This window comes from Chelonoidis abingdonii, chromosome 16 (assembly GCF_003597395.2).
Source record: "Chelonoidis abingdonii isolate Lonesome George chromosome 16, CheloAbing_2.0, whole genome shotgun sequence".
Lineage (NCBI taxonomy): Eukaryota > Metazoa > Chordata > Testudines > Testudinidae > Chelonoidis > Chelonoidis abingdonii.
The window spans coordinates 6680835-6704813 of record NC_133784.1 but is presented as its reverse complement, the minus strand read 5'-3'; the positions used below and the strand labels follow the sequence as shown (position 1 = coordinate 6704813).

Sequence of the window (23979 nt, the reverse complement as noted above, 5' to 3'; positions counted from 1 at the left end):
CCCCCACGCAGCGGGGCCATAGGGAGGGCATGACTGGAGGGGCAGCCTCGGCTAGGGATCACCTTTGCCCTCTGCAGCAACTCCAGCTCCATCCTTTCACCGGGAGCCCAAAGCAGCTGCATAGCCCCTGGGGCAGGGATGCCCCATGTTCCTGGCCAGGCATCCACTGCCCCTCACACTGGCTGTTTGTTCCCCTACAGGCTAGAGGAGTGCATCTCCCCCCACGCACACCCCGGCAGCAGCACGAGGCTGGAGGGGCCCAGCAGGGACAGGCAGTGCCCTGGCGCCAGGAAGAAAAGTCCAAGGACCAGGTGGAGGAAGAGGGGGCCAGGGCCCAGAGGGTACCTGCACCAGCTCCAGCAGTGAGTGGGGCAGCTGGCACTGGGAGCTCCCAGCTGCCTGGCCAGGCTCAGCCCCACAAACTGGCAGAGACGCAGGGGGCGTGTGTGTGAATTCTCTCCCCGCTGGCTAGAGCTGGGCCAAGCAGCTGCAGATTCCCCCACTTCATCCCCCAATTGGTGAAGGGAGAGGGGATCAGAGACAGGGAGGGAGGGGTCCATGGGGGGAGCAGCCAGCAGAGGACAGCTGCAGCCTGGGCTGTGAGAGGGCCTTTGCAGCCCCCCTCACTCCCCCAATCCAACACTAACTGCCCAGAAGGCCCTTTGGTCAGGGGCCAGGGCCTCTGGCACCTGAGTGTTGCTGAGCCTTGGGAGTGACTCCAAGCAGGCAGCCTTTCCCCCACCCCCAGCCCAGCTGGGGGTATGTGTGGGGCAAGTGTGTCACTCAGCCCCAGAGCTGGCTTTCTAGGGTGCCAAAGTCCTATAGGAGAGCCCCAGCCTCCTAGGGGCAGCCCCGAGCCTCAGCCCTAGGAAAACACTTGATGCTTGTCGCATACAGTGGGACAAACTGTGTAATAAAAGCCTGCGCATGACCTGGCTGTGCTGCTAGGATTTACTGAAGGCCTGACCCATTCACAGTGGGGAGGCCCCTCTGCAGGGAGGCTCTCTGGCTTCAGGACAGCAGCCCAGCTGGGGGCTCAGCCTAGTGGTGGGGGGGGTGGGGGAGGGTAGGGGGAATATATAATAAAGTGTTGTTCTGTCTGTTCAGAGCCCTGGGCCCCATCCCAGGAAGGGGGGCAGTAGTATCCATTCAGCTCCTTGCACTGTGTGAAGCCCCTAGGCCTGGCTGTGCTCCTGTGGGACGGGGGCAGTGAAAAGCCTGGTAGGATGCACCTGGCTGGAGGCAAGAGCTGGCTGGGAGATACTGGAAGTACAGGGGGGTGGGGGGTGCTTTTCTCCCTCTGTGAGTTCAGCCTACCTGGGAGCCACTTCAGTAGGGTGCTCACATGCCCCCCCCCCCACTTGTGAGGAGGGAGTCTGGGCAGTACAAGACACGGCTATGGCCCTCCCCACCAGCTCCCACCCCCCTCCAGCCCACTAATGGGGGAGGGGGGCACATGGGGTCACTTTACACAGGCCTTGACAGATGGTGCTCCAGAAAGCAGCATGCCCACAGCTACCCTGCCCCAGTGGGCACCCCTAGGTGCCCATCCCTGCAGGGCATTCCTCACAGCTGACAGCAGCTCAGCTACCCCACTGCAGGTGCCTGCAGCATTAGGGCCTCAGTGAGGTGGGTCTGTTTTACTGGCCTCGGCCTGGCACAGCCTCCACCCCTTGCGCCAACCTGGCCTCAGCCAGGCACAGCCCCAGGCCCCCACCCATCACGCCAGCCTGGCCTCAGCTGCTCCCCCCACTCCTGCAGCTGGGTTCAGGCCCAGGAGAGTAGCTGCCTGGGGCATTAGAGCAAGGACAGCACCCCCAGCCCAGGCTATCAGTGACAGGGGTAGTGCTACAGCACAGACCCTGCCTGACAGGTGCCACGTCACAGCCCTGGGGGGCAGATAGGAGCAAGTGGGGCTCTCCCACTCCCACAGGTGTCGCCTCCCCCGAGCCCAGTGCAGAAGGGCAGGTCTGACTCAGCTGGTGCATGGGTTTAAATACATTACATACATTTCTACAGTGCATGAGAATGATACATTTCAGGTCAGGTTGCAGCAGCAGCAGCCAGACAGATGGAATTGTGCCTCCAGCGCGCTAGCAGCAGCCACAGCCCATGAAGCCCCTGGCCAGCTCCAGCGCACATGCCCACTTGCATCCATGGAGGGGATCATGCACAACACCCCTGCCCCAAGGGGGGCAGCACAGCCCAAGCCCCTGTGCTAGGCCACCCCAGGGGGCTTGGGGCAGAACCCATGGTGCCTCTAAGGAGCTGCAGGAGGAGCTCGGCCCAGCCCCAGCCTGGGCCAAGCTGTGCGATGCCCAGAACTGCCCCGGGCAGTGGCCATGAGGCAAGTCGCCCTGGCTGCAGGAGCAGCAACAGGGTGGGGAAGGGGGAGCCGCAGCCATAGCTCACCCAGCAGGCAGCAGCCCCCATGCCAGGCTAGGCTCGGCTCGCTCTGGGCGGGGAAGGGCACCCTTGGAAGTGCACACAGGGCCTGTGGAGCAGAGAGGGGGTGTGGCCCTGGAGGGGGCCCGCCCAGCAGCAAGGGATGGAACAGAGGGGAACAGGCCCCTGAGACAGGGGAGGGTGGAACAATGACAAGCCGGCTAAACCAGGACAAATCACCCTGTGCCCAGTGGGGGAGGGGGACAAGCAGCTCCCATGCCAGGGCCCTCAGCTTCCCTGTGAAGTGGTGCCAGGTCCCAGCATGCATCACTCCTCTGCCAGGGTGCCCAGAGCTCCCTGGCACCTGCAGTCTCCATCCCCTGCAGGAAAGGGAGCTACAGATACTCCATAGCTCAGCCATTCAGGGTATCCCAGGCCTGCTGCCCTCTGCCATCTCAGCCCTGGGCACATACTGGGCCTCCTGTGCGAGACCCCCACTCATGCACATGCCTCCTCTCCAGGGACACCATCTCCAAATAGCCACTGGAGGGTGGCTGACACTAGTGACTTTATGGCCCTGCAGCCAGCGAGCAGCTGGGGTTCCTGAGGGGCGGGCGGGGCGAGGGTGCTGGGCAGATCCCAGCCCCAGCCAGAAGCAGATGGGCTCAGAACCGCCCGCAGGACGCAGGCCCCAGCTCCACTTGCTCAGTGGCTGCATTGAGGACTCCCGCTGAGCGGGGCAGTTTGTGGCTGGAGCTGGCTCTGCCAGGCTGTGTCCAAGCCCTGCAGCAAGGGGAAATCGACAGCTCTGCCCAGGTTGAGTTCAGCTGGAGATTCCCCCAGACGCACCCGCCTTCTCCCGGAGTGCAAAGTCCTGGCCACGGTCACAAGCCAGCCCCAAGTGGCCCAGCTACCACCAGGAGAAGAAGGGCTTGCGGCTCTGGAAGCTCTGTGTGTAGGACTCGCTGGCACTGCGCTGGTGGGAGCGTGCTGTCTCCACGATCACTGGCGGCATCTGCACCAGGTGCAGGGGGCTCTTCCCATCCTTCAGGGCCTGCGTCAGGTTCAGGATCTAGGCAACAGAGCAGAAGGGATGTGAGTCCAGGACCCTCGCCCCAGGGAGCTGCCTGGGTCACTGTCCTCCTTGGGGGCACTAGGCCAGTGTCCCACATTGCACTGCCCCAGGGCAAGAGGGAACCAGTGCCCCTGCCCCACCAAGAGGGGCTCTTCCCAGCATACCTGGCCCCTCAGGACAGAGATTTGCTTGTGGAACTGCCCCCGGTCGAAGCCAGGGTCCTTCTACAAGAGAAATGGCAGTGAGGGACAGGCAGAGACACCCTTCTCCTACACACAGGCAGTGGGACCCTGGACCCAGACCCCTGCTGCGAGACACCCCGCCCCCCCAGGCATCGGGACCCCTGCCCTGACAGCAGCTGCTGCCTGGGATTTCTGCTCCTCCCTGCCCGGACCCCAAAGCTGGTGCTAGCAGGATGCAGCAAAACCCACCCCATGCAGGCTGAGCCCCCCATCCCCTGCTCTGAAAGGGTCTCATTGCACCACCCAGGCCAGCCCCACCCGTCAGCCTTACAGACCTACCCCCTACCCCAGCCCCAGCCCCCCACCTGACCTTGAAGAGTTCGTACAGATCTTCCTCCAGGTCTTTGACGAAGTTGGGGTCGGAAACCTTTGGGAGGATCAGGTCTTTGATCTCCTGTGAGAAGGGGACTTTGGCCTGGGGCAGCCATGCCCAGTAGAAGGGGTCTGGTGGGGGAAGAGCCAGAACCGAGGTCAGAGCCATGTGCGCAGCCCTGGCCTGGTGGGCACTGGGGTCACAGCCTGGTGCTCTGGGGACAGCTCCACCCGTTGGGGTACTGGCCTGAGCCCTCTCGGCTGGCTTCCCGCCCCTTGAACCATCTCCCAGGGGGACAAGGGCCACCCCAGCTGCTGGCCTCAGGGCCATGCTCCCAGAAGCAGGTGCAGCGTAAGCCCAGGCCACGTGGCGCCCGGTGGGGCTGCAGGCCTAGCCCTGGGGGTTGCCAGCATAAGACAAGTTTTCAAAGCACCAGGCTGCCCTCAGGCTTGCGCGGCAGAGGGACCTACATGCTCTCCAGGAGTCGGGGTGCTTCAGGGGGAAGGCCAAGCCGTTGTCTATGGCAGCCAGCTTGATGATGGGCTCCTTCACCACCACCCACTCGGAGTCCTGGAGGGGAAAGAGATCGACCAGGAGTCACCAGGGACAGGGGAGCCAGAGCCCAGCACTCACCCCCAGCACCACCATGTAGCCCAGTCCCTGCCCCTGCTCTGAGCCAGCTGCCGTCTAGCTCCTCCGCTCTCATCCCAGACACCCCCCACTGCCAACATCTGCCCTGGGCACAGGAGCTGGTGCGCTGCACAGAGGACTCAGGGCTGGCAGGCTGCCCTGGGCACAGGGACAGGCGCACAGGAGCTGGTGCGCTGCAGAGGGCTTCAGGCTGGCAGTGCCCTGGGCATGGGGATGGGCGCACAGGAGCCGGTGCACTGCACAGAGGGCTTCAGGCTGGCAGGCTGCCCTGGGCACGGGTACAGGCGCACAGGAGCTAGTGCACTGCGCAGAGGGCTCAGGGCTGGCATTAGGCCCAGCAGCATGCCAAAGTGGATGTTCTCACTCCAGTTTAGGTGTGTACATTTCTTGGAGGAGCTGAGCCTTTCTTCTGGGATGAGGACCCAGGCTGGGGTGCTGTTGCCTCAGAGGACTGTCTGAGAGGCACTCCCCCCTCCCCAAGAGCTCTGCACGATAGGAAACTGGGCAAGGACAGGACCCCAGCGCCCTGCAGCGAACAGGGGGCTTTCGGAGGGTGGAGCAGCCTGCTGTGCTTGGAAGTGCCAGGCCGTGGTGCATCTGCTCTGCCTGGAGTTGTTTGGCTGAGTGTCCTCTGTGCAGGAGGGCTGTGTCCCCGGAGGAAGCAGGGGCCTTGCTGCAGGCCCTGAGGCTCTGGCCCTTGGCGCTTTGGTCAGAGACATGAAGGCCAGAAGGGACCATCGCGATCATGTGCTCTGACCTGCTGCACATCGCAGGCCACAGAACCTCACCCGCCCGCTCCTGGCAGAGACCCCGGCGGCTTCACTGCATGATGAGAACAGCCCAGCTGGCTGCAGTCTAAGGGGCTAGTTGCTGCTTGGCAGCGAGGGGTGCAACTGCGCCGAGAGCCATGGACAGCGGCAGCGAACAGGGGAGTTGGGAAGGGGAGGAACCGTCCAGGTGCAGCACTAGGTGTGTGTCAGGATGTCCAGCCATGAAGAGTGGTGTTGAACTGCAATAGCCGTGCCCTGTTCTCTTCCATGTCTGGAGCCAGAAGGGAGGCTCTGGGCAGGAAGGGCCAGGTGGTGGCTGTGCTGGAAGAGAAGATATGTGGATTGAAGGGGCAAGTTGAGACGGTCCGGAGAATCTGAAAAGCTGAGGAGTTCCTAGCCAGCCAGATTCAGAAAACTCCAGTCCCACAGGTTCAAGGACAAATGGAGCTGGCCAAAGGAATCAGAGAGGAAATCAGAGAGGAGGCCTGGCACCACCAGGTCACGGGAGCATGCTGCAGGGCTGGAGATAGAGGAAGAAGGCAGACTGCGGCCACCACAGAAGAGGACCAGGCAGAATGCTGAACAGCTGGAAATTCTGAATCGATACCAGATCCTCCACATGGAAACTGAATGATACTGATCAAGGTCCGGGGGAACGGAGAGCTGTATGGGACACGTAGATGGCAGCTCAGCCCAATCTATATGAAAATCAAGCTTGCCTGCAAAGGGTTCTCCAACTGTTCAAGGAAGGTGGACAATCTTTGGGGGAGGTCAATCCCCTGAAGAATCTAAAGAACATTCTGCAAAGGACAGGCAGACAACGGGATGATGCACTGCCTTCCCAGAACCAAGGCGGGAGATGTCCCTGAGATCAGAGAGCCGTTGGAAGCTGCTAGGCCAGGATCCAGTGATCACTCATGCTGGCACTTGACTCTGTGTTGCAGGATCTCAGAGCGTAGGTGTCATAAACAGATAGCTAAGGGTTAATGTTTCTTTCACCTGTAAAGGGTTAACAAAGGGAACCAAACACCTGACCAGAGGACCAATCAGAAAACTGGATTTTTCAAAGCTGAGGGAGGGAATGTTTGGGTCTGTGTCTTTTGTCTGTCTCTCGGCTATGAGAGGGATCTTTCTATCTTCAAGCTTCTAAATCTTCAGTTTCCAAAGTGTGAGTACAAAGGTAAGAAAACAATTCGGCTGTTATTGGTTTTTTTTTGTAGTTACATGTGTGTAGTTGCTGGGATGTTTAAATTGTATTTCTTTTGGAATAGGTTGTTATTAATTTTTTCTTTTAAGCAATGACCCTGTATTGTCAATGATACAGAGACTATGTTTATGTGTTTTTCTTTCTTTTTAAGACCTGTTTGAGTTTTCTCTAGGTAGGGTAAGAATGAAGGAAGGGAAATTCTCTTTATGTTAGATTTACGGAGGGTGAATCTGTGCAGCCTCAAAGGGGAAGAAGGAGGGGGGAAGGTAAATTGCCCTCTCTGTTTTGTAATTCAAGGCGTTTAAGTACAGTAATCTTCCAGGATAACCCACGGAGGGGAAGCCTGGGAGAAGTAAAGAGAAGACAAGGGGAGGGGGGTTAATTCCCTTTGTGGTAGACTCAGGGCTTCTGAGCCTTGTGGTCCCCAGAGAACGGTTTTGGGAGACCAGAGAGGGAGCCAAGCCCTGGAATCCTTGGCTGGTGGCAGCGATATCAGATCTAAGCTGGTAATTAAGCTTAGAGGGTTCAGCTAGCTTCTCAGTTTTATGAACGCTAAGGTTCAAATCTGAGTAGGAAAGCTATGACATAGGACTTCAGGGGACTCAGAAGCATGCTGAAGAATGCCCGAGAGATTTTCTCTGGGATCCTTCCTGTCCCACAAGCGAATTAAGGAGAAGCTTCTGGAAGTGACCCCTGGCTAGGTAAGCGGTGGAGGGATTTGGTTTGGTTTGGTTTGGTGGGGCACTGGGCCACCTTCTGAGGGGAGGAAGGGTTATGTATTTTGGATGGCTCCACCTCACAGAGGGGAGCAGTCTCCTGGGGACAGTGTAGTCAGGAGGGGGTTTTAAATAGAAAAGGGCTGGGTGAAAAGTGGGCAGACCTGAGCACTCAGCACAAAATGGAGACACTGAGAAGAGAAATTCAAGAGCCAAAAGACATGGAGAAGAAATCCTTGAATTGCCTTTAAAAACCTTAGGCACCGGGAGAACCAAACAGGAACTGAAATTGCTCGTTTGATTACAATACAATCAACAGAGTCGGTCTTAACGGAAACCTGCTGCATGACTGAGACGTTGGACTCAATGGTTCTAACTATTGTAGGACGGATCATTGGGTGGGGTGGGGGCCCCACTATGTCAAAAACAACACGACCCTTTCAAGAGTCCCCGATCCTGAATGTTATAGTATCGATGTCCCAGCAGAATAAGGCACAAGATGGAGTTTAGCCTGATGGCTACTACAGACCCTCAAATCACATGCGTAGGAGCCGGTCCTCTGTTCCCCACCTATCCATAACATGTAGGGAAAAAGTACTACTGGGGGCACTTGCGATTTGATGTGACCATGCGCTGTGAAGGTCTCCTGCTGACAGCTCTTAAGACATCAAAGAACATAAGAACCGGCCGTACTTGGGTCAGACCAAAGGCACTAGCCAGTACTGTCCTACCGACAAGTGGCCAATGCAGGTGCCCCAAAGGAGTGAAGCCAAACAGGCAATGATCAAGTGATCTCTCTTTCTGCATTCCATCTGCATCCTCTGATGGAACAGGAGCTAGGGACCCATTCTTTACCCTTCCTGGCTAATAGCCATTTAGGACTCGAGCCACCATAAATTTATCCAGTTCCCTTTAAACACTGTTATAGTCCCAGCCTTTCACAAACCTCCTCAAGGAAGGAGTTCCACAAGTTGAACTGTGCGCTGTGTGAAAGTAAGAGCTTCCTTTAATTTGTTTTAAACCCATGCTACCTATTAATTCATTTTGATGCACCCTAGTTCTTGTATTATGGGATAGTAAATAACTTTTCTTATCTAACTTTCTCAACATCACTCATGATTTTATAGACCTCTATCATATCCCCCCCTAGTCTCCTCTTTCCAAGGATGAAGAAAGGGCCTAGCCTCTTTAATCTTCCTCTGCATATGGGACCCTCTTCCAACCCTAATCATTTTTAGTTGCCCTTTCTGACCCTTTCTAAGTGCTAGAATATCTTTTTGAGGTGAGGAGAACACATCTGTACATTGTATTCGAAGATGTGGCATACCAATGGATTTATATAATGGGAATAATTATATTCTCAGTCCTTATTCTCTATCCCCTTTTTAATGATTCCTAAACATCCTGTTTGCTTTTTGACTGCCTCTGCCGCTGCTGTGGAACATCTTAGAGAACTATCCACGATGACGCCAAGATCTTTTTCCTGACTCGGTTGTTAGCTAATTGCCCCCATCATATTGTATGTATAGTTGAGGGTTATTTTTTCCAGTGTGCATTACTTTAACATTTATCCACAATTAAATTTCATTTGCCATTTGTTGCCAATCACTTCGTTTGTGAGATCTTTTTTCTGAAGTCTTCACAAATCTGCTTTGGTCTTTACTGTCTTGAGTAGTTTAGTATTCATCTGCAACTTTGCCCACCTCACTATTTACCCTTTCTCCAGATCATTTTATGAATAAATTAACTAGGATTGGTCCTAGGACTTGACCCGTTGGGAACACCACTAGTGAGCCCCTCTCCATCTGAAAGAATTTACCATTAATTCCTACCCTTTTGTTCCCTGTCTTTTTAACCAGTTCCTCAAGTCCAATGAAAGGACCTTTCCCTTTTAGCCCATGACAGCTTAAATTTTACGTAAGAGCCTTTGGTGAGGACCTTGTCAAAGGCGTTTTTCTAAAATCTAGTACTAGTCCACTGGATTCCCCTTGTCCATATGTTTGTTGACCCCTTCAAAAGAACTCTAATAGTTAGTAAGGAATGATTTCCCTTTACAGAAGCATGTTGAACTATTGCTCAACAGTTTATGTTTTTCTATTGTGTCTGACCAATTTTATTCTTAAACTATTGTTTCGACTAATTGCCCGGTACCAAGGCGTTAGACTTACCGGTCTGTAATTGCCAGGATCAACTCTAGAGCCCTTTTTAAATTATTGGCGTATACATTCGCTAACTTCCAGTCACTGGTAACCGAAAAAGCGATTTAAAGGACAGGTTATAACCTTAGTAATAAGTTTCGCAGCTTCACATTTGAGTCTTTCAGACTCTTGGGTGAATTTGCCGTCTGGTCCTGGTGGGACTTGTAATGTTGAGTTACAATTAATTTCCAAAACCCTTCCTTAGTGACGACTTCAATCTGTGACAGTTCCTCAGATTTGTCACCTACAAAAGCCAGCTCAGGTTTGGGAATCTCCCTAACATCCTCAGCCGTGAAGACTGAAGCAAAGAATCCATTTAGTTTCTCTGCAACAACTTTACCATCTTTCAGCGCTCCTTTTGTATCTCGATCATCAAGGGGCCCCACTGGTTGTTTAGCAGGCTTCTTGCTACTGATGTACTTAAAAAACTTTGTTATAACCTTTGGAGTTTTTGGCTAGCTGTTCTTCAAACTCTTCTTTGACTTTTCTTATTACACTCTTGCACTTAAGCTGGCAGTGTTTGTGCTCCTTTTATTTGCCTCACTAGGATTTGACTTCCACTTTTTAAAGGAAGTCTTTTTCTCTCTCACTGCTTCTTTAACATGGTTGTTAAGCCACGGTGGTTCTTTAGTTCTTTTACTGTGTTTCTTAATTTGGGGCATACATTGAAGTTGGGCCTCTATTATGGTGTCTTTAAAAAAGGGCCCATGCAACTTGCAGGGATTTTCCTTTAGTCACTGTACCTTTTAACTTTTGTTTAACTAACCCCTCATTTTTGTATAGTTCCTCTTTTGAAATTAAATGCCACAGTGTTGGGCTGTTGAGGTGTTCTTCCCACCACAGGGATGTTGAATGCTATCATATTATGGTCACTATTTCCAAGCGGTCCTGCTATAGTTAGCTTGGATCTATTTTCCATAAATCTGTGTTCATTTACATTAATTACATTACCCTCCTTTAGTAACTGAGTCCTGCATTAGCTGCTCCATTATCTTGTCCAGGATCCCTGTCAGGCCTATAATTACCCAGGTCATCCTGTTTATCCTTTCTAAACATTGGCACAACATTAGCTTTCGTCCAGTCTCCTGGAACTTCCCCAGTGCTCCATAACATAACGAAAATCAACATTAATGGTTCAGCAAGTCCCTCAGGCAGCTCTTTTTAAACTCTTGGATGCGAGTTGCCTGAACTTGCTGATTTAACAATGTCTAATTTTGCTAGCGTCTGTTTAACACCCTCTAGAGATCCGAGGGGAACTGAAAGAGCATTGTCTCCATACGATGAGATGAGATTTGGTTTTTGTCCCCAAAAGAGAACATTAACGTTTATCGAACATTTCTACCTTTTCTGCATCATCACTGATCATTCTACCACCATTTCCATCAGTCAATGGATCAATACCATTGTCAGGCTCCTCCCCATGGTCCTTCACTCTGCTGGCCATGGATTTCTCCACGTGTCCCTGAACTTCCCTTATCAAATTTTCTACAGTTTCCCAACTTCTGATGAATATTTCTACCAAACTTCCCCGTTCTTCCATTCATTCCATTTTTAATTTTTTCTTCACATTTTTAAACATGATACCAGTGTGATGCTGTGGCCAAAAGAGCGAATGCGACCCTGGGCCACATGAACAGAGGGCTCAAGAAGAAGCAGGGAGGTTATTTTACCTCTGGATTTGGCACTAGTGCTGCTGCGATCCTGTGTCCAGTTCTGGTGCCCACAAAGCCAAGAAGGATGCGGGTAGATTGGAGGGGTCAAAGAGCCACAGGAATGATTAAAGGATTAGAAAACCTTCCTGATAGTGACAGACTCAAGGAGCTCGCTCTCTTTAGCTTAACAAGGAGATGGCTAAGGGATGGCGCAATCCCAGTCTGCCAGCACTGCCTGGGGAACAGGTATTTAACCCCGGGCTCTGCAGTCTAGCAGCAGAAGGTCTTACTCAGTCCAGTGGCTGGACGTTGAAGCTATACAGACAGGCTGGAAAGGAGGGGTACATTAACCACTGGAACAACTTCCCAGGCTCGGGGTGGATTCTCCATCACTGGCCATTGTTAAATCCAGACAGGATGGTATTTGAAGCTCTGTTCTAGGAATTATTGCGGGGCAGGTCTCTGCCCTGTATTACACAGGAGGTCAGATGTAGATGCTCACAATGGTCCCTTCTGGCTCCCAGCGCCCCTCCTGCTTAGAGAGTGCCAAGGATTGGCCAATACCACCTGCAGCTGGGGCTGGGACCACACAGCCTTTGGGGCCTCACAGAGGGGCTGGGGGCCCTCACCCCACTGGGAAACTGAGCAAGCCACAGCTCGACCCCCCATGTCGCACTGCTGTTGTGGGGATAGCAAGTTTGCCTAGCAACATCATCACAAGCACATGTCAGCAGCCTGCCACATGGCACCTGAACAGAGCCCCGCTCACTGGCTGCGTCCCTATGCCAACACCCCCATGGAACGGGCCCTGGCTCCTCCCTCCACAAGAGCCTCGGTCCATATGGATCACAAGGGGAGGCTTGCAAGAACCATCCATGGAGCGGGGCTGGGCTGGGCTGGGCAACTCCCCACCACTGCAGAGAAGAGCCAGAACCTCAGCGCATTCAGAACTGCCCCCTGCTGCCCGACAGTCAGGTAACTTACGCGCCCCCCTGCCCAGCCCCTCCCCACACTCACCCGCACACTCGTGCTGTCCAGGGGGCAGTCGTACTTGATCAGCCAGTTATCGTTGCCTCGATCTGCAGGAAGCAGAACCACCCATGTCACGACAGGAGCCGGATCTGCCTGGGAAGGAGCAGCAGCAAAGCTCCCTGCTCGGGGATCCCGGCCTCCAACAGCACCGGGGCAACCCTGGGCCCTGAGCCATGTATCCCACAAGGGAGGGGACGCAGACTCCGCCAGGGATTGGGGGCGGGGTGGGTAGAACCATGCACATGAAGGCACCTGGGGGGAGCTCAGTGGCTGGCAAAGGGAACTCTACCCTGGAAAATGGCTCCAGGGCCCAAGCCGGTCAGGGCTGCCCCCAAATGCCACCCGTAGCGACTGAACGGTTTGGGAGCATTCACAGGCAGAGCCCAGGAGTGGCATCTTCTCCTCCAGCCCCTGCCTGGGCAGCCGGGCCAAGCTCAGGAAACCCACCCAATGCCCAGACCGAGCAGGCATGGTGCTGAGGAGTGGTCCTGCTCAGCAGGGAGCACCCTCCGAGCCAGTCATGAAGCCCCCTGCCCAGGCCGGCGCCCAGTGGGGCTAGCACAGCAGCTCCAGCTCCTTGGCATTCCGACCGCAGACAAGGTTTTAGCCACAAGGCCCTGGCCACGCCAGCCTGAACTATGCCCTTCTGCCTCCCCTGGCTACACGGTTCATGTCAGGGAAGTACACGGTGCTGCTAGCTGCTGTCCCCCACCCCAGCCACGGCTGCCCTGTGGCAGGGGGTGCAGCAACTCTTGTCCATGTGGTAGGTGCAGTATCATAAGAGGCGACAGGAATCTTCCTACTCCATGTGCTGGGACCTCTCAGCCAGTCTCCCGCAGTCCCCTCGTCCTGGGGCAGCAATACACTGAGTCCCCACCCATTGCCCTCCCCAGTTTCCTCCGGGCAGCAAGGCCTGATGCTGGGGCTCCTGGGAGCGGGCGCAGCGCCAGCCCCACCTGTATTCCTGATGATGTAGTCCAGGACCACCAGCCTCTCGAACTGCAGCAGCAGCTGCCGGTTGGTGTTCTCGGGGAGCGGCTCAGCCTCAAAGCATCGCAGCCAGTAATCCGCATCCTTGTAGCCTTCCACGAAGAGCTGGAAGGAGCCCACCTGCGGCAGAGAGAGGCCAGGTGAGGGGGCTGGGGACACGGGGCAGCCCCGGGGGGGTTCGACAGCCCCTACCTTTGGCGGCAGGCCGATGCGGTTGAATCGTTGCCCCACTTTTGGCACCTTCTCCAGGGCCAGCTTTTTCCCTCTGGACTTCACCCGGTCGATGGCACTGTAGTTGAAAGTCTCGCTGGCCAGATACACCACCTGCGGGGGGGGAGAGAGGTCAGCACGGAGCACAGGCAGAGCTGCTGGAGCCTGGGTGGGATGTGGACTTCTGCAGTGCGGGCTGGGGCTCGGCCTCGGCCTGTTCCTGTTCTCCCAATGTGGGACCCCCTAGAGCCAAGGGCTGTGGCGGCAGCAGGGCAGGAACTGCGGGGCGTGGAAAAGCAGCCCACACAATGACAGGCTCTGCCCCCCACCCCACTCACCTTGGTGCGGGGAACAATGTTGAGCTCCAGTTTCTGGTCCACCAGGCTGGCGCCGGCCTCGGACAGGTAGCCCTGGTTGAGCACCAGGCAGTCTCTCCCGAAGCAGCACGGGCAGCACAGCTTCTGCAGCCACTTGGTCCACTTGGGGTTCAGCTGTCCGTAGGGCTCCTCGTTCTTGGGCTTGAAGACGCCGATGATTTTCTGAGGACAGAGGGGAGCAGCTGGATCTCTGCAGGGAGGGACATGTGACTGCCTGCCCCCCAGCCAGACCTCTGAGCCCCCACAGGCTCCTGACGAACTCCACCAGGATGAGAAGGGGGGACACCACAGCAGCGGGGAACAGACTGCACAGCTCTCAAGAGGGATCCCCTATCTGGCAGCCCCCAGCCATCTCCCAGCAAAGAAGGCCAAGCCCCGCATTGCCCACCCCCATCTCGGGGTCCCCCGGCTCATCCTCACCCCCGCGCACACCCGCTCTCCTGCCCCGGAGGCTCCCCGGCTCATCCCCGCCCCCGCACACCCCCCACTGCCCCGGGGCCCCCTGGCTCATCCCTGCCCCTGCCCAGGGGGGCCCCTGGCTCATCCACGCCCCTGCACATACCCCCCGCCCCGCAGGGCCCCTGACTCGGGCAGGGCTTGGCCACCAGGGAGTTTGAGCCTCTTCCCAGCTGATCCGCAGCGCGCCCAGATGTTGGCTGGCCAGGCTCAGGGAGGTGCGGACTGCCCAGCCCCAGCCACCAGGACCAGCAGCAGGGTGTGCCAGAACCCCCCAGCACCCCGCTGCTCAATAAAGGAGCTGGAAAGTTTGGGGCATGGCTGGAAACCCCCAGGGAGGGGCCCTGTAGCACCAGGAATCCCCACTCCAAGGGGAACTTCCGAAGTGCTGCAAGTCGACTGCTCCACTTCCTCCCCGCCCACTCCTGCAGGCCAATGGGCTGGGCAGCCCTGGGAGCCGCTGGGCCATGGAGAGCAGCTCCCCACCATGCTTTCTTCTCTGCACAGAGCAACAGCAGCACCGCCCAGGTGCCCTCACCCCTGCCCCAGGCCACTCGTCACCCGCCCCAGAAGCACAGGGAGGGTCAGCCCATCCCCACAGCCAAGGGACCACTGGGCACAGGAGGGGACATGGCTCCACCCAGAGGCCCTGGTGCTGCTCTGCCAGCGACACTGGCTGTCGGCCTGGCGCTGGAGACCCCCTGTGAGCGCAGGGGCTGGACCTGCCACAAAGCTCTGCTCACCCCAAGGCAGGCTCCAGGCAGCAGCGGCTGGACCCAAGCCCAGGGAGGAGGCATCACAGCAGGGGCCCTGCCCCGGCCCCACCACCCCGGAGATGCCAGGGCTCGGGGGGAGCAGACAGGACACCCACTCATAGGTATGGGCTGGGGGACCCATCTCCACCTCGACCTATTGCAACTGAACTACTCCAGGCCTGCTACAGCATCCCCAGCTCCAACCCCCCCGGCACATGGGCATCGCAAGCCTGCCGCTGGGATGGGGGTTCTGCCTTGGTCAGTCCATTGGACTAGACAGGACATCCCCATGACAAACCCCCATTCTTCACTGCCTGTCCCCATGGAGAGCATTTGCGAAGATCACTCCCCACACGTGCGCCACTGGGGTCCAGCCACAGGACCCAAAGGGCAGGGAGACGGGTATCAGGACTCAGCTGGCCCTGGTCAGGGGCAGCCCCGTTCTCCAGCCAGAGCCTGGGAGCAGTGCTAGAGGCACAGCCTGCTCTGCCCCAGATGCTGCCCTCGCTTCCCTGGCAGGGGACCCTGGGAAGAGGCAGCTGCCTCCTGATTTCAGGGACACTGGCCCGAGTCACTGAGCCCCTGGTGAGAGGAGCTAGTGGGTCCATGTCCGAGGGGACTGGCTGGCAGTAGAGTCCCTGCCCCCAGCAGCTGCCCACACCACCCCCAGGTGCAGCCAAGTGACACATGCTGGGCTGGCAGCTGAGCCCCTGGGCACCTGCGCAGGGTGACGGCAAGGCAGGGACCAGGCAGAACAGTCTCTGCAGCAGAGCTCAGAGCTGGAGCCATCTGCAAAGTCCCCTCTAGTCCAGGGTACCGAGACCCCTGGCCAGGGCACAGCCAGACCTGCAGAGAGGCGGCCCGGCCCAGCGGGTTCATGGCATGGCCAGTGCTGCCCAGGCTTGAGTGATGTGAACGTGCCCCAGCCCATACCAGCCGGGCCTGGAGAGCAACTCGCACGGGCGCAGGATCCTCATCCCCAGGCTGGGGCCTGCTCCAACTTGCCAAAGCCTGGAGCCCCCTTCCCTGGCACGGGCCCGCTGCAGGCAGCTGCCGTGTGGAGACAGGCTTGGCTCCTGTCTGCCACCCACTGACCAGCTCAGCCATGGCAGGTGTAAACCCTGGGGCCCCATCCCAGCAGCCCCTGGAGTCCAGCACAGGGCAGAGCAGAGCCCCCAGCGCCTCCCACACACTGAGCACACAGCGCCAGACACACGCCGGGGCAGAGGAGGCCCAGAGCACTGCAGCAGACAGAAGGGGGGCAGAATCAGAGCATCAGGAAAGGGAGGGACCCTCAGGGGCAGCGTCTGGGATTGACACACCCCACGGGAAGGGACGGCTGCCAGGTCTGAGCTGTGGAGCCTGGGGCAAAGAGCCAGGGCTGGTTATTGAGGGCAGCAGCCATCGGGACCCCAGCAGCACATGGCAGGGGGAGCTCAGTGACCAGGGCTCAGCAACCCCAGTGCCTGCCTTCCCAGGGCCCGGCACCAGCTGCACAGGTGAGATTCAAGGGCCCTCAGTTCCAGGCAGCTCCGGCAGGGGAGAGAGAGGCTTCCCTTACCATGCCAGCCAGCGACTCCTGCCCCAGTGCACCAAGTGAGGGGCTGAGCCCCCAAGCCAGGCAGCGCAGTCAGCACACCCCCCAGCTGTCAGTTCATAGAGTCAGTGAATATCAGTAAAAGCAGCAGAGAATCCTGTCGCACCTTATAGACTAACAAACGTTTTGGAGCACGAGCTTTCGTGAGTGAATACCCACTTCGTCAGATGCATGTTGAAGTGGGTATTCAACCACGAAAGCTCATGCTCCAAAATGTCTGTTAGTCTATAAGGTGCAACAGGATTCTCTGCTGCTTTTACAGATCCAGACTAACACGGCTACCCCTCTGATAGTGAAGATCAGGGTTGGAAGGGACCTCAGGAGGTATCTAGTCCAACCCACTGCTCAAAGCAGGGCCAAGCCCCAGACATATTTTTACCCCAGTTCCCTAAATGACCCCCTCAAGGACTGAACTCACAACCCTGGGTTTAGCAGGCCAATGCTCAAACCACTGAGCTATCCCTCCCCCTGAGTTGTACCCCCTCAGCCCAAGGTGCTCTCCGCAGGCCCCACAGCTGTGCACAGTACTAGTCTCCTGCTCCCCGCTGGTCAGGGGAGGGGTTCAAGCAGCCAGGCGTGTGGCGGAGGGACAGCCAGCTGGGAGGAGCCGGCTGCAGCCACCCACAGTTCTGGCAGCAGGTGATTCAGCAGGGCACATGACCACCCCGCCCTCCTCGGGACCAGGCCAGAGCCAAGCACTCTCAGCAGCTCAGTCAGTGGGTGGCACTTCCCAGGCTGGGATCACAAGCAGGAAGTGGTGCATGGCCACGATGGCTCACTCCCCCAGGCAGCATGGGGCCCCTGCCCTCCGCCCCACACTGCACCCCACAGCCTCCCCGCTGCCAGCCAGGACGCTGCAGAGAGGCCGTTCTCAGGGAGATGGGAGGAGCGACTCCTCAGGGACGGGGCTCAAGCTGGGCAAAGTCCTAGGCAGCGTAGCATGCCTGAGGGAAGAGCCCTGCTCTGCCCTGAGCTGCGGGGGGGAGTGGGCACTACGTGTCTGTTAGCAGCACACATGGTGCTCAATGCTGCACACACACAGCCGCCGGCCCCAGTGGCAGAGGCACATGACTGGCCTTTGGGGGGCTCGCAGACAGGCCCAGGGAGCCGAGTGAGGGGCCCGAGAGGAGCCACAGGTGGGAGAGGAGGGGCAGCAGCACAGCACGAGACAAAGCGCCCCATACAGGACAGAGCAGCTCCATTCCCTTAGCAGTGGCACTTCACACCCCGGGGCAAGCCACTCGCCCCACTGTCCGCGGCCCCATACCACCGCAAGCCCTGAGAACAGAGCCATTTTGGCCCGGTGGCAGCACAGGCTGGGGGCCCAGGACCCTAGAGCGCTGTGTGTCCTTCCCAGGCACAAGTTCCTGAGAGCCCGATCACTGGGAGGGGATGGCCAGGCAGCCTGAGCGTCAGGGGTAAAAGTCGGACTCCCTGGCACCACAGGATCAAATCCCATCAGGCCCAGCTCAGCCCTTTGTGCTCTGAAGTGCCAGAGGACACCCAAGGGGGTACTTTCCCTTTGTAGCAGAGGTTCTCAAACTGCGGGTCGGGAGGTTATTACATGGGGGGCCGTGAGCTGTCAGCTTCCACCCCAAACCCTGCTTTGCCTCCAGCATTTATAATGGTGTTAAATATAATTAAAAACACTTTTCAATGTAAGGGGCGGGGGTCGCACTCCTAGGTTCGCTATGTGAAAGGGGTCACCAGTACAAAAGTTTGAGAACCGATGCTCTGTAGTAAGGTTTTCCCTAGTATCCTCAAACTTCTCCTCCACTCATCCATCACAGGATGGTAGGTTGGGGCCCTCCTCCCAGAGGCGGCCGCATCTCAGAGCTACTCTGGCCAGTTTTGCTCCTGGCTCTGCCACTGATTCACTGGGTGACCCTGTACGAGTCCCCTCCCTTCTAGACCTGCAGACCACTGATCTAGCTGCGGAGTGCTTCGGGACGTCAGGAAACGCAGAGAGGAGGACAGGGCTGGGAGAGTGCATTGGGCCAAGGGAGGCTAGAAAAGCAGGACCCCCATCACACCAAGCCCCACAGCACCGGGCCCTCAGCTGCACACATTCCTTATGGTGTTTGACAAGTGCTCTTCACTGCCCAGCAGTGATAGCTACTCAGAGGCACTAGGCCTCTGCCATCTCCTAGCTGGAGAACCCTCCCTGCTCTTCAGCACGGCGTCCCATCTGAAAGCCCCCCCGACACATGCTTATGGGCAGCTCCCCACGAGGAGGTGGGCAGGCACGCAAGCCAGGAAAACCCCTGTCTCCTGATCCCCAGTGCCACACGCTCAGACAATGCTTCCACCCCACATGCTCTCTCTTCATTGCTGGGAATGGCATACCGCCAGCATGAAAGGAAGTCACCCACTGGCTCTAGTGCCTCACCACTGGCTGGGGCAGATCCGCCAATGCACCAGGACCCAGCCGGTGGAAGACCCAGTAGCCAGAATCCCAGCTGGCCCACGACAGGGGCAGGGAAGTTGGTGTTATGAAAAACCTAGCCAAGCCAAGCCTTGCTTCCAGGGGCAGCAATTGACAAGGGAGTCCCAAGAAGCAGCAGCAAGGCTAATCCGGTTAGCAGCGAGAGTCACAAGGCAGCCACACGGCCCCGCGCCCAGCCCCGATCAATGCCCTGGAGAATGCTGCAGCGCAGCCGACTGGACCCATGGGGAGAAGAGATACGGCGACTTCACGCTGGCTTGGTCCGTCCCCCCTCCTACAGAGAACACATCTTGCTCTGCTCCCACAGCACCGTACCATGGAGTCTGAGCCAGCAACCTCATGGGGCTGGGACGCAGACAGAGGGGCACTGTGAGAGCCATGGGCTCAGGAAGTGTTCGGTGAGGAGCGGGGAGGCATTAGTCAGGGTGCAGCCTCAGGCCTACAGGGGTGTGAGGGAAACAGGCAATGACAGAGCTTGGGAGCCAGGACGAGCCGGGCTGAGAGCGTCAATCTCCCTTACTGCACCCCTCCTATAGATTCTAGTGCAGAGTCCCTGGCTGGGACAACGGCCACTGCAGGGCGCACAACCCCAGAGCCGGACTCCACAGCAGAGTCCTGACAACTGGCACCTCCTCTGGGCTTCTCTGCGTGGGACTAGGCTTCTGGGTGACACCCCAGACAAGTTGGTGTCAGCCCTGCCCAGGCTGCACTGTTCATTCACAACCAGCTTTTGATCCCTGTAATTGAACCAGAGCAAATCTGTGGGAACACTCAGGTTTAGCTGAAACCTGCTCCCCTGTCAAAACCAAAAGAGACAGCCAGACAAATCAGCGTCACCCAGAGCTGGCACCGCCGTCAGCCAGTTTAAATCCGCACTTTGGTTCAACTGATGCAGTCGCCCAGGGTGAGACAGACTTTTTGAGGTCCTGGCCATCACTCCAGCCCAAAGAGCCCCGTCCTAAGCCTATGCTCCAGTCACCGAATGCTGGAGGAGATGGGACGAGGATGAGCACTGCGGGCAGTCAAGCCCTGCAGCAGGGAGACCACTTCTACACAGTCACACACTCTCAAAAGGGGTCTTGGCCTGCCACCCCCTGGCCTGTGTGTCTGATCAGAGCAGGCCAAGCACTGGCCCGGTTCGCTCTGAGGCGCCAGGTCCATTAGCAACAAACAGGCCCATCTCCAGCCGCCACAGCAAGTGTGGGACTCGGGGAGGTTTGACAGAAAAGGGCAGGACCCACCAATATTTACAGCACCGGGAGCCCAGCAAACCTGCTGCGCAACCCACGCTTCGCTCTGCCCCTGGCCACAGCAACCTGAGCTAATGCAGGACATGAACCCCGGGGCGGGGGGTCAGGTCACCAGAACCCTCCTGCCCCGGGGCAGCGGGGCCACACCCCGCCCGCCCCCCCGGGCCCGGCACCCCACAGACACCCCCACTCACTTCGCCCCCAGATGGCCGCAGCCCCCGCCCCACCAGGTCACTATGCCTCGGCTTCCCGGCAGCAGATTCGGGCGCCGCCAGGCCGGGCGTCCGAGGAGGCCCCACGGCCCGCGGGCGCTTTGCGCCTGGCGAGGCAGAGGCCCGGAACCCGCCGCGCTGCACGGGGGACGGAGGAGCCGCGGCCCCGAGACTCACACCCCGCGGGTCCTTGACGAAGTAGCTGCCGCTGAGCCCTGGAGATGCGCTCCGGGAAGATGCCGCGCTCGCTGGCCCTCCGCCAGCCGCAACACCTCGCGAACTCGGGTCGTCGGGGAAGTCGTCCGCTCCGCTGGCCTGCGCCGCCGCCTGCGCCGCCCCGGGCCCGGCGCCCGCACTGCGCCCGCACCACGGCTGGCCGACTCGGTCGCCGTGGCGCTGGGGCGCCGGGCGGCGGAGGCGCGGGGGAAGCGCGGCGCGCGGCGGAGGCGGGGTGCGGCCTGCAAACCGCGCCGCTGGCCGCCGCGGGCGGCCGCTAAGGCGGCGGCCTAGCCGCGCTGAGGGCGACACAGCGGGCTCTTCTCGTCCTATGGCCGGCCGCTGTGGCGGGGCGCCCCGCGCGTCGCTGACCGCAAGCCGAGCCGCACCAATCGCGGGCCGCGGCCACGCCGCGCCACCGCCCCTCAAGGCCTCGCCCCCCTGCGAGCGCCGGCCAGTCAGGAGCCGGGCCCCGCCCACTGACGGGCCCCGCCCCCGGAATCAGTCACAGCGCGCTCCGCGCCTGCTCCTCCTCTTTGGGGTGATGGCCACGCCCCCTCTAAACTCCGCCCACTGGCTGCCCTGGCGTCGCCCCCGGAACCAGTCACGGTTCCAACTGTGCCTACTCTCTTCAGAGTGATGGCCACGCCCTTTCCCTAAGCTCCTCCCACTGATTATGACCTCGCCCATTTCCAGCCCCTCCCACCAACACCCTCTCCCTAAACCGCTCTCGCTCATTGGCTAAAGCTGTGCGTCTCCCCTCCCGCCTTCACTGCACTGACCACCTCTTCTTTAAACACCTCCCACTTACTGCACTGGCCACGCCCTTTCTCTAAGCTCCTCCTACTCTGCGTCCAAACTTGGTTTGAAATCATTTATTTTTTTGTCTGTCAAGTGGATCTCCTAATGCAAGGAGACTCAGAATGAAGCATCCTGCAGGTTGCTTCAATAGCTGGAGAGAGGTAAGGACAATCCATCCATGAGCAGGGACTCTAGTTCCCCTGAGTCAACATCACTGCCTCCCTCCACTCCACTTCTGTGACTTCTCCTTCTACCTTACTGCACCTGTACACATGTTTTCAACAGGAAGCACCAGGCCTCCCTCATACAGATGCTTCCCACTTGTGACCTCTTCTGCACTACAGACTGCACGATCTAAGGACACTGTATCCCACCTCTGCCACCCCCTAGGCCCTTGGTCTCTCTGGGGGAAAGGCTGGTACCAGCCTAAAGAATGTGCAGTCCTGTGAGGCTATGCATGCTGTTTCTTTAACTTTGTAGCAGGGAGGCAGGCCAGGAGGAGGCTGGGAAAAGGTCTGTGGGAGAGACAGAGTGGCTTTAGGGCTAGTACTGTTTCCCTCATTCTAATAAAGTTCCTTGTTCAATGTTAGAAGAAAGTGACTCTTTCTGAGATTCTTTATCATGCAGGCCTTAGCCTTTCCCGCCCTTCCGCCCCCATACAGTTGGCCAGTATGTGTAGCTGTGCCAGTTCATGCCAGTGTTCCCAGAGGGTGCCCAATGTCACTGCTGCCTTAGCCACAACTGCTCATCCAGACACAAGCAGGAAGGCATTTTGGAAAGGGACATGGGCAGCTGCCCAGAGGGAACCACACTGACCAATTGCACCATGCCCTAGCGCAGAGGTAGGCAACCTATGGCATGTGTGCAAAAGATAGCACGCGAGCTGATTTTCAGTGGCACTCACACTGCCTGGGTCTTGGCCTCTGGTCCGGGGCGGGGAAGAGGGCTCTGCATTTTAATTGAATTTTAAATGAAGTTTCTTACACATTTTAAAAACCTTTTTTACTTTGCACACAACAATAGTTTAGTTATATATTATAGACTTATAGAAAGAGACCTTCTAAAAATGTTAAAATGTATTACTGGCACGCAAAACCTTAAATTAGAGTGAATAAATGAAGACTCAGCACAGCACTTCTGAAAGGTTGCTGACCCCTGCCCTAGTGTCTCTCTCCGGGCTCACAGGGAGCAGCCCATCCAAAGACGCTAACCTGTGCATCTGGTCTGAAAAGCATGTGGGGCCTGGCACTCTGGGGTGCTGGGGCTGTGACTCGGGACTGGGCAAGGAGCTGGACCAGGAGGACAGAGCCATGACTGGGGACCAGGCTCTGAGGGGAAAGGGCCGGGGACCAGGCAGGAGGCTGGGTGGGGGGAAAGGGCCGTGGCTAGGGACCAGGCTCAGACGGGAAAGGGCCGGGGACCAGGCAGAAGGCTGGGTGGGGGGAAAGGGCCATGGCTGGGGACCAGGCTCAGAGGGGACAGGGCCGTGGCTGGGGACCAGGCAGAAGGCTGGGCTGGGGGATCAGGGCTAGGGTTGCCAGGCATGGTGGGTTCAGCCAGCCTGCTGACTGGACCATTAAAAGTCCGGTCGGGGTGTAGCAGGGGCCCAGGGCTAAAGCCAGCTCCCTACTTGCCTTGGCTCCGCGCAGATCCCAGAACTGACTGGCAGGTCCCTGAAGTCCCTAGGCCAGGGGTAGGCAACCTATGGAATGTTTGCCGAAGGCAGCACATGAGCTGATTTTCAGTGGCACTCGCACTGCCTGGGTCCTGACCACTGGTCTGGGGGGCTCTGCATTTTAATTTAATTTTATATGAAGTTTCTTAAACATTTTTAAAACCTTATTTATAATATATAACTAAACTATTGCTGTATGTAGACTTATAGAAAGATAGTCTAAAAACATTAAAATGTATGACTGGCATGCAAAACCTTAAATCAGAGTGAATAAATGAAGACTCAGCACAGCACTTGCCGACCCCTGCCCTAGGTGCATGGGCAGCCAGGGACGCTCTGCTCACTGCCCCTGCCCAAGTGCTGGCTCTGCAGCTCCCATTGGCCAGGAACTGTGACCAATGAGAGCTGCGGGGTCTGCACCTGTGGACACCAGGGCAGCATGTGGAGCCTCTCTGGCTGCAAGGACCTGGGGGCTGCTTTCTGGGAGCAGCAGTAAGCGCCACTGGGACCCTGCACCCCAAAACCCCTTCTGCACCCCAATCTCCTGCTCCAGCCCTGAGACCCTCCCAGACTCTGCACCTTCCACTCCGCCCCAGCCCTGAGCGCCTCCGACACGCCAAAGCCCTCCTCCTCTGCCCCCCCCCGCCAGAACCCACTGCCCCCCCAGGCCATTGAAAGGGGGGGAGGCAGGTGGCCAAGTCAGGGATTCCCCTACCCCGCACAAACATGGCCGCCCTAGGAGCGCTGCGCCGG

General features: G+C 57.9%; 1 protein-coding gene across 1 annotated transcript; it reads right to left on the bottom strand.

Moving 5' to 3' along the window:
* Positions 1–1975: 1975 nt before the first annotated feature.
* PI4K2A (phosphatidylinositol 4-kinase type 2 alpha) lies at positions 1976–22379 on the bottom strand. The gene is given in 13 exon segments (XM_075073046.1): positions 1976–3457; positions 3625–3684; positions 4013–4146; positions 4486–4585; positions 12227–12288; positions 13198–13351; positions 13424–13555; positions 13780–13980; positions 20712–20751; positions 20753–20795; positions 20798–20921; positions 20923–21027; positions 22368–22379. Coding segments are annotated over 13 exon segments (1329 nt in total). The 3' UTR covers positions 1976–3295.
* Positions 22380–23979: the final 1600 nt, after the last annotated feature.